Below are 13,637 nucleotides of genomic sequence, written 5' to 3' on the forward strand. Positions count from 1 at the left end.
TAGCTGGAGAATATGCACACAGAGTATTATGTGCTGTGCTATGACTATGAGGTGCCGCGAAAGCTCAATTTAAAAAGAACTGACAACCATCAGAGTCAGTTCCAACAGCCTCAGAATCAACTCATTGGATTGCCCCCACCCTATGACCCAACTAGCAATTTAGACAAGCCCGGTCACAACTAATCTGATGCGTTGCACTGTTACCCACAACATTTTACAAGGAGGAGAAATCAAATGAAAATATTGACTTTGTAGCATGTGTGAAACTTACTCCTCAGCCTGAAGTGTCCCCACTCGCACCAGCAAATAGATTGTTTTTTTGCGTGGCACCACTGGTAAAATGCTTCAGGAGGGCAGACAGCGGCTTGCTTAGTGAGTATCTATGAGGGGGGATAAAGGCCTAAATTCAGCCTAGGCCACCGTGTTGCTATCGCCTACCATTGAATGTCTGACTGACATGACGATACCAACGCCTTGCAAACGTCTGCGCGACACCTTTGTGTTAATGAAAGTCATAAGGTACATAGTTTATATTTGATATTTTGGTATGCAATCTGGTTCCCCTCAGGTTATGGATGTGTCACTGCGACCTTAAAAGTCCTCAATGATATCACCATTGCCCTTGATTCTAAGCAATGTTGTGCTGCTATTTTTATTTACTTTATTGGCCAAAGCTTTTGATACGGTAGACCATTCCATTCTTGTGGGTCGGCTAAGGAGTATTGGTGTCTCTCAAATAGAGTGCAGTGTATAAAGTCAGAAAATCTGCTGTCTCAGCCACTGCCTGTCACCAAGGGAGTACCCAGAGGCTTGATTCTAGGCCCCACGCTCTTCTCAATTTACATCAACAACATAGCTCAGACAGTAGGAAGATCTCTCATCCATTTATATGCAGATGATACTATACTGATATTATACTCAGCTGGCCCCTTCCCGGATTTTGTGTTAAATGCTATACAACAAAGATTTCTTAGTGTCCAACAAGCTTTCTCTACCCTTAACCTTGATCTGAACACCTCCAAAATAAAGGTCATGTGGCTTGGTAAGAAGAATGCTCCTCTCCGCACACGTGTGATTACTACCTCTGAGGGTTTAGAGCTTGAGGTACTCACCTCATTCAAGTGCTTGTGAGTATGGCTAGACGGTACACTGTCCTTCTCTCAGAATATATCACAGCTGTAGGCTAGAGTTAAATCTAGACTTGGTTTCCTCTATCGTAATCTCTCTTTTTTCACCCCAGCTTCCAAACTAAACCTGATTCAGATGACCATCCTACCCATGCTAGATTACGGATCTATAATTTATAGATCGGCAGGTAAGGGTGCTCTCGAGCGGTTAGATGTTCTTTACCATTCGGCCATCAGATTTGCCACCAATGCTCCTTATAGGACACATCACTGCACTCTATACTCCTCTGTAAACTGGTCATCTCAGTATACCCGTTGCAAGACCCACTGGTTGATGCTTATTTATAAAACCCTCTTAGGCTTCACTCCCCCCTATCTGAGATATTTACTGCAGCCCGCATCCTCCACATACAACACTTGTTCTGGCAGTCACATTCTGTTAAAGTTCCCCAAAGACCACACATTCCTGGGTCGCTCCTCTTTTCAGTTCACTGCAGCTAGCGACTGGAACGAGCTGCAGCAAACACTCAAACTGGACAGTTTTATATTTTCTTTCAAAGACTCAATCATGGACACTCTTACTGACAGTTGTGGCTGCTTTGCTTGATGTATTGTTGTCTCTACCTTCTTGCCCTTTGTGCTGTTGTCTGTGCCCAATAATGTTTGTACAAAGTATAGTGCTGCTACCATGTTGTGTTGCTACCATGTTGTTGTCATTTTGTGTTGCTACCATGCTTTGTTGCCATGTGTTGTTGCCTTGCTATGTTGTTGTCTTAGGTCTCTCTTCATGTAGTGTTGTGCTGTCTCTCTTGTCATAATGTGTGTTTTTTCCTATATTTATGTATATATATTTTAAATCCCAATCCCATCCCCGCATGAAGCCTTTTGCCTTTTGTTAGGCCGTCATTGTACAAAGAATTTGTTCTTAACTGACTTGCCTACCTAAATAAAGGTTAAATAAAAATAAATAAAAAATCTATATTTATATGAATTAAATATCAACCATAAATGTCAGAAACGTACAGTTTTTTCCCGTGCAGTCCAACATTCCAATGTAGCCACCTTGAGCTATGTTGTAGCCTACAGTTAATAGAATGTGATCATGTATCCACAGAGAGACTATAACAAAGGAGATAGTGATGAGCGTGAGAGCGTACAGTATGAAAATAAAGACCCATTGGGATCTAAAATGAGTGTTGGGTGCCCTCTTGTGTCTCCTTTTTGTCAGTTTTAGGAAACTACAGTCACCCCTGGTGGAGGTTCTTAGAACACTGCTATTTAAGTCTGAGCAGAGGTTGACGAAAACCTTCAAAGATGGTGGTGCTATCTTGAATATCAGGAAAATGTTTGAGTACAGAATTAAATGGTGTAAACTTAACAGGTTGAACTTGTTGACTACACTCTTTGAAAAAGGGGTTCCAACAGGGTTATTTGGCTGTCACCAGGTAGAAGATGCAGGTAGAAGTATTCTTGGTTCGTAGAACCCGCTGTTGAACAGATCCCAAAAGGGTTCTACCTAGGCATAGAAGGAGTTCTACCTGTAACCAAAAAGTGTTCTCCTATGGGTACAGCGGAAGAATCCTTTTAGGTTTTAGATGGCACTTTTTCCTGAGTGTAGGCCTATATTGCAATGGTGGCTCTGTGGTTTTCTGTAAAAAAAAAAAAATTTAAGTGGTTAATTGGTGGTGGGTAGATAAGATAATCAGAAAAACTATGAAACATCCCCACTTTGAGCACACATTTGCAAGCAGGCAAAGTAGCCTTCTATGCGTGCTGAGGCATGTGATCACTCAACACTGACAGGACCGACAAAAAAAGACATGCTTACATGCAAACAAAAGATACAATTTGTAGAACTTGCAACGTTATGCAATTATCAAGACACTAAATACAAATAGCTAACACAGGCGACCAATGTTCTAGCATTAATTTATTGATGCAAGCAGATCAGAGATGTCAAGGTAGTACCCAAGCATTTGCCATATGTGACACACACAAAAACGTATGGTCATATTTTGCATGTTTTATTTAGTTTGTTATTTATTGGAGCCATCACTTGTACAGTGGGGCAAAAAAGTATTTAGTCAGCCACCAATTGTGCAAGTTCTCCCACTTAAAAAGATGAGATAGGCCTGTAATTTTCATCATAGGTACACTTCAACTATGATAGACAAAATGAGAAAAGAAATCCAGAAAATCACATTGTAGGATTTTTAATGAATTTATTTGCAAATTATGGTGGAAAATAAGTATTTGGTCACCTACAAACAAGCAAGATTTAAGTCTCTCACAGACCTTCTTTAAGAGGCTCCTTGTAAGGGCGTTCGTCTGTAGGAGGAAGAGAAGCGGACCAAAGCGCAGCGTGGTGGTTATTCATGTTTTAATAAATCACTACACATGAACAAACTAACAAAAACAAGAAATGTGACAACGCAAAACAGTCCTATCCTGTGACAACAAACACAGTGACAGGAACAATCACCCACAAACACACAGTGAAACCCAGGCTACCTAAGTATGATTCTCAATCAGAGACAACTAATGACACCTGCCTCTGATTGAGAACCATACTAGGCCGAAAACATAGACATGCCCCAAACATAGAAAAACAAACATAGACTGCCCACCCAACTCACGCCCTGACCATACTAAATAAATACTAAACAATGGAAATAGAGGTCAGAACGTGACACTCCTTTGTCCTCCACTCGTTACCTGTATTAATGGCACACAGCTTTTGAAGGAACTTGGCAGGTAGGTTGGCCCAAACATCTTGGAGAACTAACCACAGTTCTTCTGTGGATTTAGGCAGCCTCAAGTGCTTCTCTCTTCATGTAATCCCAGACAGACTCAATGATGTTAAGATCAGGGCTCTGTGTGGGCCATACAGTCACTTCCAGGACTCCTTGTTCTTCTTTACGCTGAAGATAGTTCTTAATGATTTTCGCTGTATGGGGTCGTTGTCATGCTGCAGAATAAATATGGGGCCAATCAGATGCCTCCCTGATGGTATTGCATTTTGGATAAGTATCTGCCTATACTTCTCAGCATTGAGGAGACCATTCATTCTGACCAAATCCTCAACTCCATTTGCAGAAATGCAGCCCCAAACATGCAAGGAACCTCCACCATGCTTCACTGTTGCCTGCAGACACTCATTCGTGTACCACTTTCTAGCCCTTCGACGAACAAACTGCATTCTGCTACAGCCAAATATTTCACAGTCCAGAGCACCTGCTGCCATTTTTCTGCACCCCAGTTCCTGTGTTTTTGTGCATAGTTGTGTCGCTTGGCCTTGTTTCCACGTCGGCGGTATGGCTTGTTGGCCGCAAGTCTTCCATGAAGGCCACTTCTGATCAGACTTCTCCGGATAGTAGATGGGTATACCAGGGTACCACTGTTTTCTGCCAATTCTGAGCTGATAGCACTGCTGGACATCTTGCGATTGTGAAGGGAAGTATGGTCCTCAACGTCGTATATGGTCCTCAACGTTGCCCGTTTCTTTGTGCTTCTTCAAAAGAGCTTGGACAGCACATATGGAAACCCCTGTCTGCCTTGAAATTTCTGCCTGGGAGAGACCTTGCTGATGCAGTATAACTACCCTGTGTCTTGTTGCTGTGCTAAGTCTTGCCATGGTGTATGACTTTTGACAGTAAACTGTCTTCAGCAACCTTACCTTGTTAGCTGAGTTTGGCTGTTCCTCACCCAGTTTTATTCCTACTACACAGCTGTTTCTGTTTAAGTTAATGATTGTGTTTCTATCAACATATTGAATTGATGATCATTGGCACCTGTTTGGTATAATTGTTTAATCATACACCTGACTATACAGTTAAAGTCGGAAGTTTACATGCACATAGGTTGGAGTAATTAAAACTCATTTTTCAACCACTCCACACATTTCTTGTTAACAAACTATAGTTTTGGCAAGTCGGTTACGACGTCTACTTTGTTCAAGACACAAGTAATTTTCCCAACCATTGTTTACAGACAGATTATTTAACTTGTAATTCACTGTATCACAATTCAAGTGGATCAGAATTTTACATACACTAAGTTGACGGTGCAACTAATCAGCTTGGGAAATTCCAGAAAATTATGTCATGGCTTTAGAAGCTTCTGATAGTCCAATTGACATAATTTGAGTCAATTGGAGGTGTACCTGTTGATATATTTCAAGGCCTACCTCAAACTCAGTGCCTCTTTGCTTGACATCATGAGAAAATCAAAAGATATCAGCCAAGACCTCAGAAAATAAATTGTAGACCTTTACAAGTCTGGTTCATCCTTGGGAGCAATTTCCAAATGCCAGAAGGTGCCACTTTCATCTGTACAAACAATAATACACAGGTATAAACACCATGGGACCACGCAGCCATCACACCGTTCAGGAAGGAGATGCGTTCTGTTTCCTAGAGATTAACGTACTTTGGTGCGAAAAGTCCGCTCAGCAAAGAAAAGACACTGCTTCAAAGCCGCCATAAAAAAAGCCAGACTACGGTTTGCAACTGCACATGTGGACAAAGATCTTACTTTTTGGAGAAATGTCATCTGGTCTGATGAAACCAAAATAGAACTGGTTGGCCATAATGACCATCGTTATGTTTGGAGGAAAAAGGGGGAGGCTTGCAAGCCGAAGAACACCATCCCAACCGTAAAGCACGGGGGTGGTAGCATCATGTTATGGGGGTGCTTTGCTGCAGGAGGACTGGTGCACTTCACAAAATAGATGGCATCATGGCATCACCTTAGCCAAATAGATGGCATGACCTTAGCCAAATGTATTTGCCTAAGGTGTATGTAAACTTCCGACTTCAACTGTATGCCTACAAAATATCTGACTTTGTGCAAGTGTACCTAGAAGAATTGATGCTGTTTTGAAGGCAAAGGTTGGTCACACCAAATATGGATTTGATTGTTCTTCTGTTCACCCACTTTGTATTTTGTTAATTGATAAATATAATCTATTAACATGTCTATTTTTGAAAGCATTCTTACTTTAAAGCATTTTTTCACACCTGCCTAAAACTTTTACACAGTACTGTAACATTCTCAGTTTTTCTCACACATATACCATTATCATAGACATATGTTGAACATGAATGTGTCATGGTTAGCCAGACATGTCCATTTAACTCTTACACATTTAGCCAGTCTACTTATTTCTACTTAAATGTACCTTCCTAAGCTAAAGAAAGCATATAATTTATTTCACATTTGCAGTCCTTTTAGATCAATGTGCACCATTATGTTCAAAGGCACTTTAGCGTAAGTTAGGAAGGTTGTTCTGATTCTGTTGTAATGCTATGTGCTACAGCAATTTAATTGGTTATCTGGTTTGAATGGGCATTACATTATATTTGCAGTTAATTAATTCCAATGTTTCCTTTACGAATGACACATTATGGAAATAAATGTTTTATCTGCATTTGTTTGGTCTTGTAGTGTATATCTCAACCTACTGGTTTGTTAGCTAAAAAATATAACTAAAAAATGACTTATGATCTTAGATCAACTGTCATACCCCAACAGAACACAAAATATAAGCTTGTTTTACTTCTTTGTTTATAAACAATATAATTGTAAACAAACCAAGCATAGACTCAACATGATTAAGGCCTAGATTCAATCTGGACTGTGGAAGATCTGTGTTACAGAGCAATTGACATAAAGGTCATTTTCGATTGAGCCGACATGTGCTGCGTTTTCCGTTATTGTGGTCTTTGCGATCGCTGGAACATTGCCTTCAAAACTTGCATATAGTGGACAAAACGTGGTCGGATTGAGTCTGGCCCTTAAAGAATCATTTTGATCTCATGGATCGTCGGTCCTTACATCCATAGCTGTTTGTGAATTTGAGAGTGGTTACATTTCTACAGCCCCATCCCCCAGCTTTTAATAAAACAGAGGCGGGGTCTCCACTTTGTTTTTGTCTGAACTGCAAATTGCCCCTTTACACCTCACCATGTTGTCAATGATACAGGAACATCACTACCCTATTCTAGCTACATATTTTCTATACCTTATTAACTTGTGGCTTACTGGTGGTTTTGTTGCATCAATATACCAACCTAAAGTATGGTGAAAAATGTATATCCTGATGGGAGTAGATGACAATGCCCTCATGCACAGGGCACGAGTGGTTACTGAATGGTTAGATGAGCATGAAAACGATGTAAACCATATGCCGTGGCTGTCTATCACCAGATCTCAACCCAATTGATCATGAATGGGAGATACTAGAGGGAAGCCTCAGACAGCATTTTCCACCACCATCAACAAAACACCAAATTATGGAATTTCTCGTGGAACAATGGAGTCGCATACCTCAACATAGAGCTTCAGACGCTTGATGAATCTATGCCAAGCTGCATTAAAGCTGTTCTGGCGGCTCGTGTCAGCCGATAGCCGTATGAGGACACTTTATGTTGTTACTGTTATTTTGCCAGTTACCTGTACATACTTCTAATTAGCACAATGTTACTTATAGTGGTCACTGTGAATAGCTTGAAGGATTGTGAGAATTGCTGAAAGAGCAAAAGGAACATGCAGAAGCACATGATGTTGCTGTTGTTTATTAATCACTACAAATGAGAAAAGAGATTACCCTCAACATTTATCATAGAAAATACATTCATTCTATAATGAAGGTATAAGAACATAATACTAAGTGCTGCCGATTGTAGAAATACACTGACATGACAGACTGAATTAAAACGTAACAAGAAAACAAATTTGCACTAAAACATTCGATGTCATGAGAACAATTCCGATGTTGTCTCCCTAGACGTTTAGCGCCTCCTCCTGCGCTGTCTGGTTGTTCCCGGGGTGGCAGTCGTGCCTGTGTCACAGTCTGTGACATGACATCCGCATGACTCAACGTGGATGTAGGAGTGCTTGACCTTTGACCCATCAGGGCAGAGCAGCTCCACCTCTTTCTGGCTAGTGGTCGCCTCTTGGCAGCAGGAGCAGTAGTGCATCATGGTGTTCGCCTCTGCTGAGTACCTGCACATTCACAGAAACACAAGACAAGTTGAAAAGAGGGCTTGAATTCCCTGGGTTGTCTTGACAAGATGAGCACAGGAACAATAAGTAAGTCAAATTGGCTTCTAGTTCATAAAGGGCAAACTAGACAGTGAATAGGTGATGACTGACTGGGGCCTGCATGACATTGACTAGTGCTGCATTCAATATCCGTAGTACTTACATGGAAGAGGTTCCACAGTTTCCTGAGCAGGAATTGATCTCCACAGGCTCAGCGGTCACACAGCCACTGATGACAATGCTAGTGGTGGTGTACTTCATCTCACAGACATTGCTGCGTTCTGTGCCTGGTCAGGAAAGATGCATCAAGAGTTATTGTTTGAAACAGTATGACAGTAGATGAAGCAGAAACATCCAATATATACATTTTTGGCCAGTATGTAGGCACACAATGTTTCCTGTTGGTCTTATTTTGGTGACATAGCATGCTATTATTAACCAGTAGATAGGTGGTTATTAGGAATGATTTGGCTGGACGTGTTACTTACAGGTCTTGCAGCATCCATTTGCATCTGTCTTTTCTGTGCCCTGCAGTGAAAAATAGGAGAGATGATTTATAAGCGTTAGATTGTATACATTATGTGAGCTCCCTTCCATTCTAAATGTTACTGAAACATCTATCTCTATGACCCAAGAGCACTACAAATTATAGTAACATTCTGAGTGAGAATGGGAAACAGTGTAACTTCAGTGTTGATTGTCCCCAAGAAGGAGGTGAGATAGGATAGAAACTCACTGGGACACAGATCTCTGGGCTGAAATCAGGGCACACAGTCTTCACCTCTACTGGTATATATTGGTCATCACTTTTGTCACACGTGTACATCACACATTTGTCACCAGGTGGTGACCATGTTTCGTTCACCTGTCGCACAAGGAGAAGATGAAGAATTATGATGGAGTTTCAGATCATGCAGACAGATTATGCATCCTCATACACTCTTGTGGTACTCACCTGAATAGTGTGTTTGGTCTTATCTGGCATATTAACCACACAGCTTGTCTGTACACATTTCCCACAACACTGACCAGGTATGGCCTGATACTGGAAGCCCTAATACGAGCATGGAGAGTATATTAGTAAATCATTGGTAACCTACTTCATAAGCCTTCAGAGTAGGCTACTGCAAGTTTCTTATAAATACGTAAATCCATGTATCATGTTTGTTAAGAGAGACATGACTACCTGTGAACATGTAGTGTCGCAGGATATATTTGTGCACACAATGTTGTTGAGCTTGGTGCTAGGATCCATGGTCGAGCTGCAGATACAATTCTCACATGTTCCTTTAGGAACTTCAGCACCAGGCTGGAGTGAAAGGGAGAGACACACGTTATAATCCACAATAACAGACTGTTTGAGTAGAGGAGGGTCAGAGTGCAAAGGGAGCAGTTTTATAGTAGAATGCGGCCAATTATGAGGGCAGCAAACACAATACAGCTTATCTAAAGCTATGTGTGTGGGTGTCTTTCAGAAGCTTGTTGAATTAAATTTATTTGAAATTATTTATTCTCACCTGGTACTCAATGTTATTGTAGACACATACACCCTTAGGAACTGAACAGACACACATTGAGAAGGAATCAGTCAGTGATACCAGTGATTCATGTCATAGTTAACACAAACGTAATTCAAACCAGTGATACCTGGGAATTACAAAGTCAATGAACTAACTAAACCGCTGATGAAGAAAATCAAAGGGTCTTACCACAGGTATACTCTGGACAGCAGCTTGAGTTGGATGTGCTTATAATTGCCTCCCACCCTGGCTGGCAGTCCATCATGACTTTGGGGCAAAGCAGTGCATCACACTCTGTTACAGAGGTAACCAATGGGAAGTGATTAAAAGACACGCCGATAGAGGGTCAAATAACCCCTATGACCCTACACAACACTTCAGATAATCTTGGTCTAGTACTGTATGAATAAGAGTTGGCTTTCTAATGATTTACCGAAGGGTCTGTTCCATCACTCACCACATGTATATTTCTGGCAGCAGCCTTCTGTCTTGTTCACCAGTCTGTAACCAGTCTCATTGCAGATGGGTGTGGCTGATGTGGGGCAGGTGATAGGCTGGCACTGGACAATCATGGAGTCCATGTCACAGGTGCACTGCTGGCAACCACTCTCCCATGTATCACCAGGCTTAACGGAAAAACAGAGTAATGTCAGGTCAATACATAGATAGAAAAGACGAACTCAAATGTTGTTGTTCTGCAATGAACTGGATTTAACTATGACAGTTAATATGAACCATCATAAGGTGAGAAGGAATGGGTTGGAAGTGGTTATTCAGAGATTAAATGTTTTCTGGTCTGTTCTTTGGAAGGAATAAAGAGGACAAGACCTATCAATGAAAAGTATCCATCCTAAGTATGTGAGTTTCCCTGACTCACGTGAAATGCATCTCATGATATGTCAATGTGAATATCTGGAGAATATTTAGATGGAGGAAATTCTTACCATTTGGGGGTTGCCATCAGGTCCGGTGCAGCCTGAAAATAAATACAGGGTGTGTTTAAAATGTTTGTCTCACATAGTTGGGATCAAGTTCTTCACACCTCCACATTTTGTGGAGCCAGTAAAGCCAGTAAACTGTGATTCATGCTGAATTCAAGGTTTAAAAGTACAGAAAGGTCTCATTCTTATATTGATAGCTACCTGCAAAATGACCCATAACCCATTCTTACCACAGGAGACCACACAAGTATCAGAGTAGGTGCTGAACAAGACGGTTTTAGATGGACAGAAGCAACCCTCCTTCGTCTTATTGATCATTTGGATTTGGTTGTTCAAATACTTCTCATTATATCTGCGTACAAAATAGGTTTGGGATTATACAGGATATCATTTATTTAAAAGAATATGAAGGAATATGAAGGAAATTCATATGACATCCAATCAGACTAAAGCTTACCTGGTATTACATGTTGGTTCAACTGCTGGACCACATGGCATGTACACCTTAGTGGCTGGGCATGTATGCTCTGCAGGACAAAAATAGGCCACAGTTATGCTAAACAACAGCAAAAAAAAATGTAAGTCGCTGCCTATGAATTTGTGGCATGACTACTATGCTTGGATTCATAGCTCACCACATTCTCCATTGGTGAACTTCCTCCATTCAATGCAGATCCCTTTATTTGCACATTCAGATGCATACGCCTCCAGACTAGAGCAGCTAGAATTAGCATTGTAGCAGACATCTGATCTACAGGCCTGAACGAAGGCATCAGGAGAAACCGCTTTATGGCATTCCTCAAAGACCCTTTGACAGAAAAGAACATAGTGATTTAGAGAGATGCATGGAGTGCAACCTTTAACCAGAAATGCCAATGGAACAGTACCTGTATTATGATAGAAACAAGTTTCAAATACAAGCAAATTAACATGACAGAAAATGTACATTACAATTGATAAAACACATTAGGAAGTTGTGCTTGTTGTGCTTGTGTGCTTGTTCCCTTTCTCGAACTTAGTTTGATATGTTCCTTACTTGCTGTTCATGATTTCACAAACGGCTGTCTTGCAGGGGGTAGGGGATGTGCTTGCGGGTGGTGCTGTTGGAGGAGTTGGACAGTCCTGGTTTGGAATTAGCCACTGGCTAGCTGCGACTGAGCAACTCTGTATCTGACCATTAGGTGACTGGCAGTCATTCTTCTGGGAATTATCACAGGTACCTTGAAAAATAGGGATTTTGCATAGTGTAAGACCTAGTTAGCAAGGCCAGGCCATAGTTTTTTGTTGTATGCAATTTCTATAGGGTGGTCTCGATAGGAGCATCTACTGGAAGTTTGAAACTGTGAAATGTATATTGACCCTCTTTTATAATACTCACCACACTGGCCCTCTGTGCTGCTTTGGAAGAGGGAGTAAGGAAGGTTGATGCTAAATGATGACCCCTTGTAAGACACCTGAACCTTAAGATCAGGGATCTCCAGCACAACCTCCACACCAGTACTTGTTAGAGCAATGTCACCCATTCTGTAAGCTGGGTAGATTCGTTTACTGTTGACATATACCTGCAGTTGTGCAAAAATGGATACACATTTAGATGGTTGAGTCATGTGTTATCTTGAAAGTAGTAACATGACAATATTAACCTCGTTATTGGTTTTAATTTAAAGTTATGGGATTTTAATAATGCATGATAACGCAGCAGCATAAAAACGCAGCAGCATAGAAAAATACAAGCAATGGGAATTATATTTTTTAAATAGTTACCACGTTTTCTGTTGTTTCACCAGATCTCTGCTGGGTAAGAATCACTTCATAGGAATTGTAGTGAATGATAAGAGACTGAGGACAGAATCCACTGTCGGCGTTTCCACAGTAGTGATTATCAACAATAATGGTAAGGTTGTATTTGAAGTTGATTTCTTTCACTAAGATGTATGAGCAGTTCTCCTGGAAATTGTAATACACTCCATCAAATGTCATGTAGTGAGATCCACCCCATCCACTGCATACACCTGCAACATGTTAAAATATGAGTTGATCATTGTCTAAGCTATTCACAGAGGACAAATGAATATGAATGAGCAACAATGTCTTATTTTCATTCAGATTGTTGGGTTGTATGTTGTCACTTACATTCACATTCATATGTAAAGCAGCATCCAGTTGAATCATAGACCTTGACAGGTAGACGACCATTCTCACACTGTAGTGGCTCCACTGGCTTGCATTTTACTGGTAGATGGACAACAATGCCGTCCTGGCAAATTGCTGTGGTACAGCCATTCAGCTGCCAAGACTCTCCATTCTGCCATTGATTTGATAAGGGAAAGCAATTACTCAAACATTCACAAGGAGGGTTAAACATACTCTAAGTGGACTCTACAAGGTGTCGAAAGCTTTCCACAGGGACGCTGGCCCATGTTGTCTCCAGTGCTTCCCACAGTGGCTGGATGTCCTTAGGGTGGTGGACCATTCTTGATACATAAAGGAAACGGTTTAGCGTGAAAAACCCAGCAGTGTTGCAGTTCTTGACACAAACAAGTGAGCTTGGCCCCTACTACCATACTCCGTTGAAAGTCACTTCAATCTTTTGTCTTGCCCATTCAACCTCTGAATTGCACACATACATATTCCATGTCTCAAGCATTACACCACAAAGAGATATATACATATTCACCCATTTCATTATTACAGCCCCAAAAAGATTTTTAGGGAATAAATGACCTTTCTTGGCGGCTGAACGCTAGTGCAGTCTGGGGAGGATTGGGTTGTTGGTGGTGTGGTCGTTGTCTCTTCTGACGTTGTGGGTGAAACAGTGGGTGGTGTAGAGGAAGGACATGGATTTGATTCCACTTCAACTTGACACGTTGCTTTGCAGTAAGCGGTGAAGCACCACCCTGAACCATCAGTCACATTATACACTAGGTCCCCTGATTGTTAAGAAAGGCAAGTGTTACAACATTTCCTTTTACAAATGAAAATGAATTAAAAGATTAGTGAAATGA

At 41.1% G+C, this 13,637-nt stretch overlaps 1 protein-coding gene across 3 annotated transcripts in view; it reads right to left on the bottom strand.

The window, feature by feature from the left end:
• Positions 1-7,686: 7,686 nt before the first annotated feature.
• Positions 7,687-13,637, bottom strand: part of LOC110506633 (uncharacterized) — a 29,481-nt gene continuing 23,530 nt past the window's right edge. For all 3 annotated transcript variants that reach the window (XM_090222459.1, XM_090222461.1, XM_090222458.1), the window contains 18 exons: positions 13,357-13,562; positions 12,766-12,937; positions 12,397-12,644; positions 12,011-12,194; positions 11,669-11,852; positions 11,268-11,440; positions 11,090-11,159; positions 10,863-10,984; positions 10,636-10,667; positions 10,149-10,317; positions 9,881-9,985; positions 9,689-9,729; positions 9,358-9,480; positions 9,127-9,225; positions 8,908-9,036; positions 8,660-8,699; positions 8,335-8,458; positions 7,687-8,132 (listed from right to left, as the gene is read on the bottom strand). In XM_090222459.1, coding sequence (XP_090078585.1) covers positions 7,919-8,132; positions 8,335-8,458; positions 8,660-8,699; positions 8,908-9,036; positions 9,127-9,225; positions 9,358-9,480; positions 9,689-9,729; positions 9,881-9,985; positions 10,149-10,317; positions 10,636-10,667; positions 10,863-10,984; positions 11,090-11,159; positions 11,268-11,440; positions 11,669-11,852; positions 12,011-12,194; positions 12,397-12,644; positions 12,766-12,937; positions 13,357-13,562 — 2,435 coding nt within the window. In that variant the 3' untranslated portion in view covers positions 7,687-7,918. The remainder of the gene's footprint in view (positions 8,133-8,334; positions 8,459-8,659; positions 8,700-8,907; positions 9,037-9,126; positions 9,226-9,357; positions 9,481-9,688; positions 9,730-9,880; positions 9,986-10,148; positions 10,318-10,635; positions 10,668-10,862; positions 10,985-11,089; positions 11,160-11,267; positions 11,441-11,668; positions 11,853-12,010; positions 12,195-12,396; positions 12,645-12,765; positions 12,938-13,356; positions 13,563-13,637) is intronic.

This window comes from Oncorhynchus mykiss, chromosome 26, assembly GCF_057628025.1.
Source record: "Oncorhynchus mykiss isolate SJ-2025 chromosome 26, ASM5762802v1, whole genome shotgun sequence".
Lineage (NCBI taxonomy): Eukaryota > Metazoa > Chordata > Actinopteri > Salmoniformes > Salmonidae > Oncorhynchus > Oncorhynchus mykiss.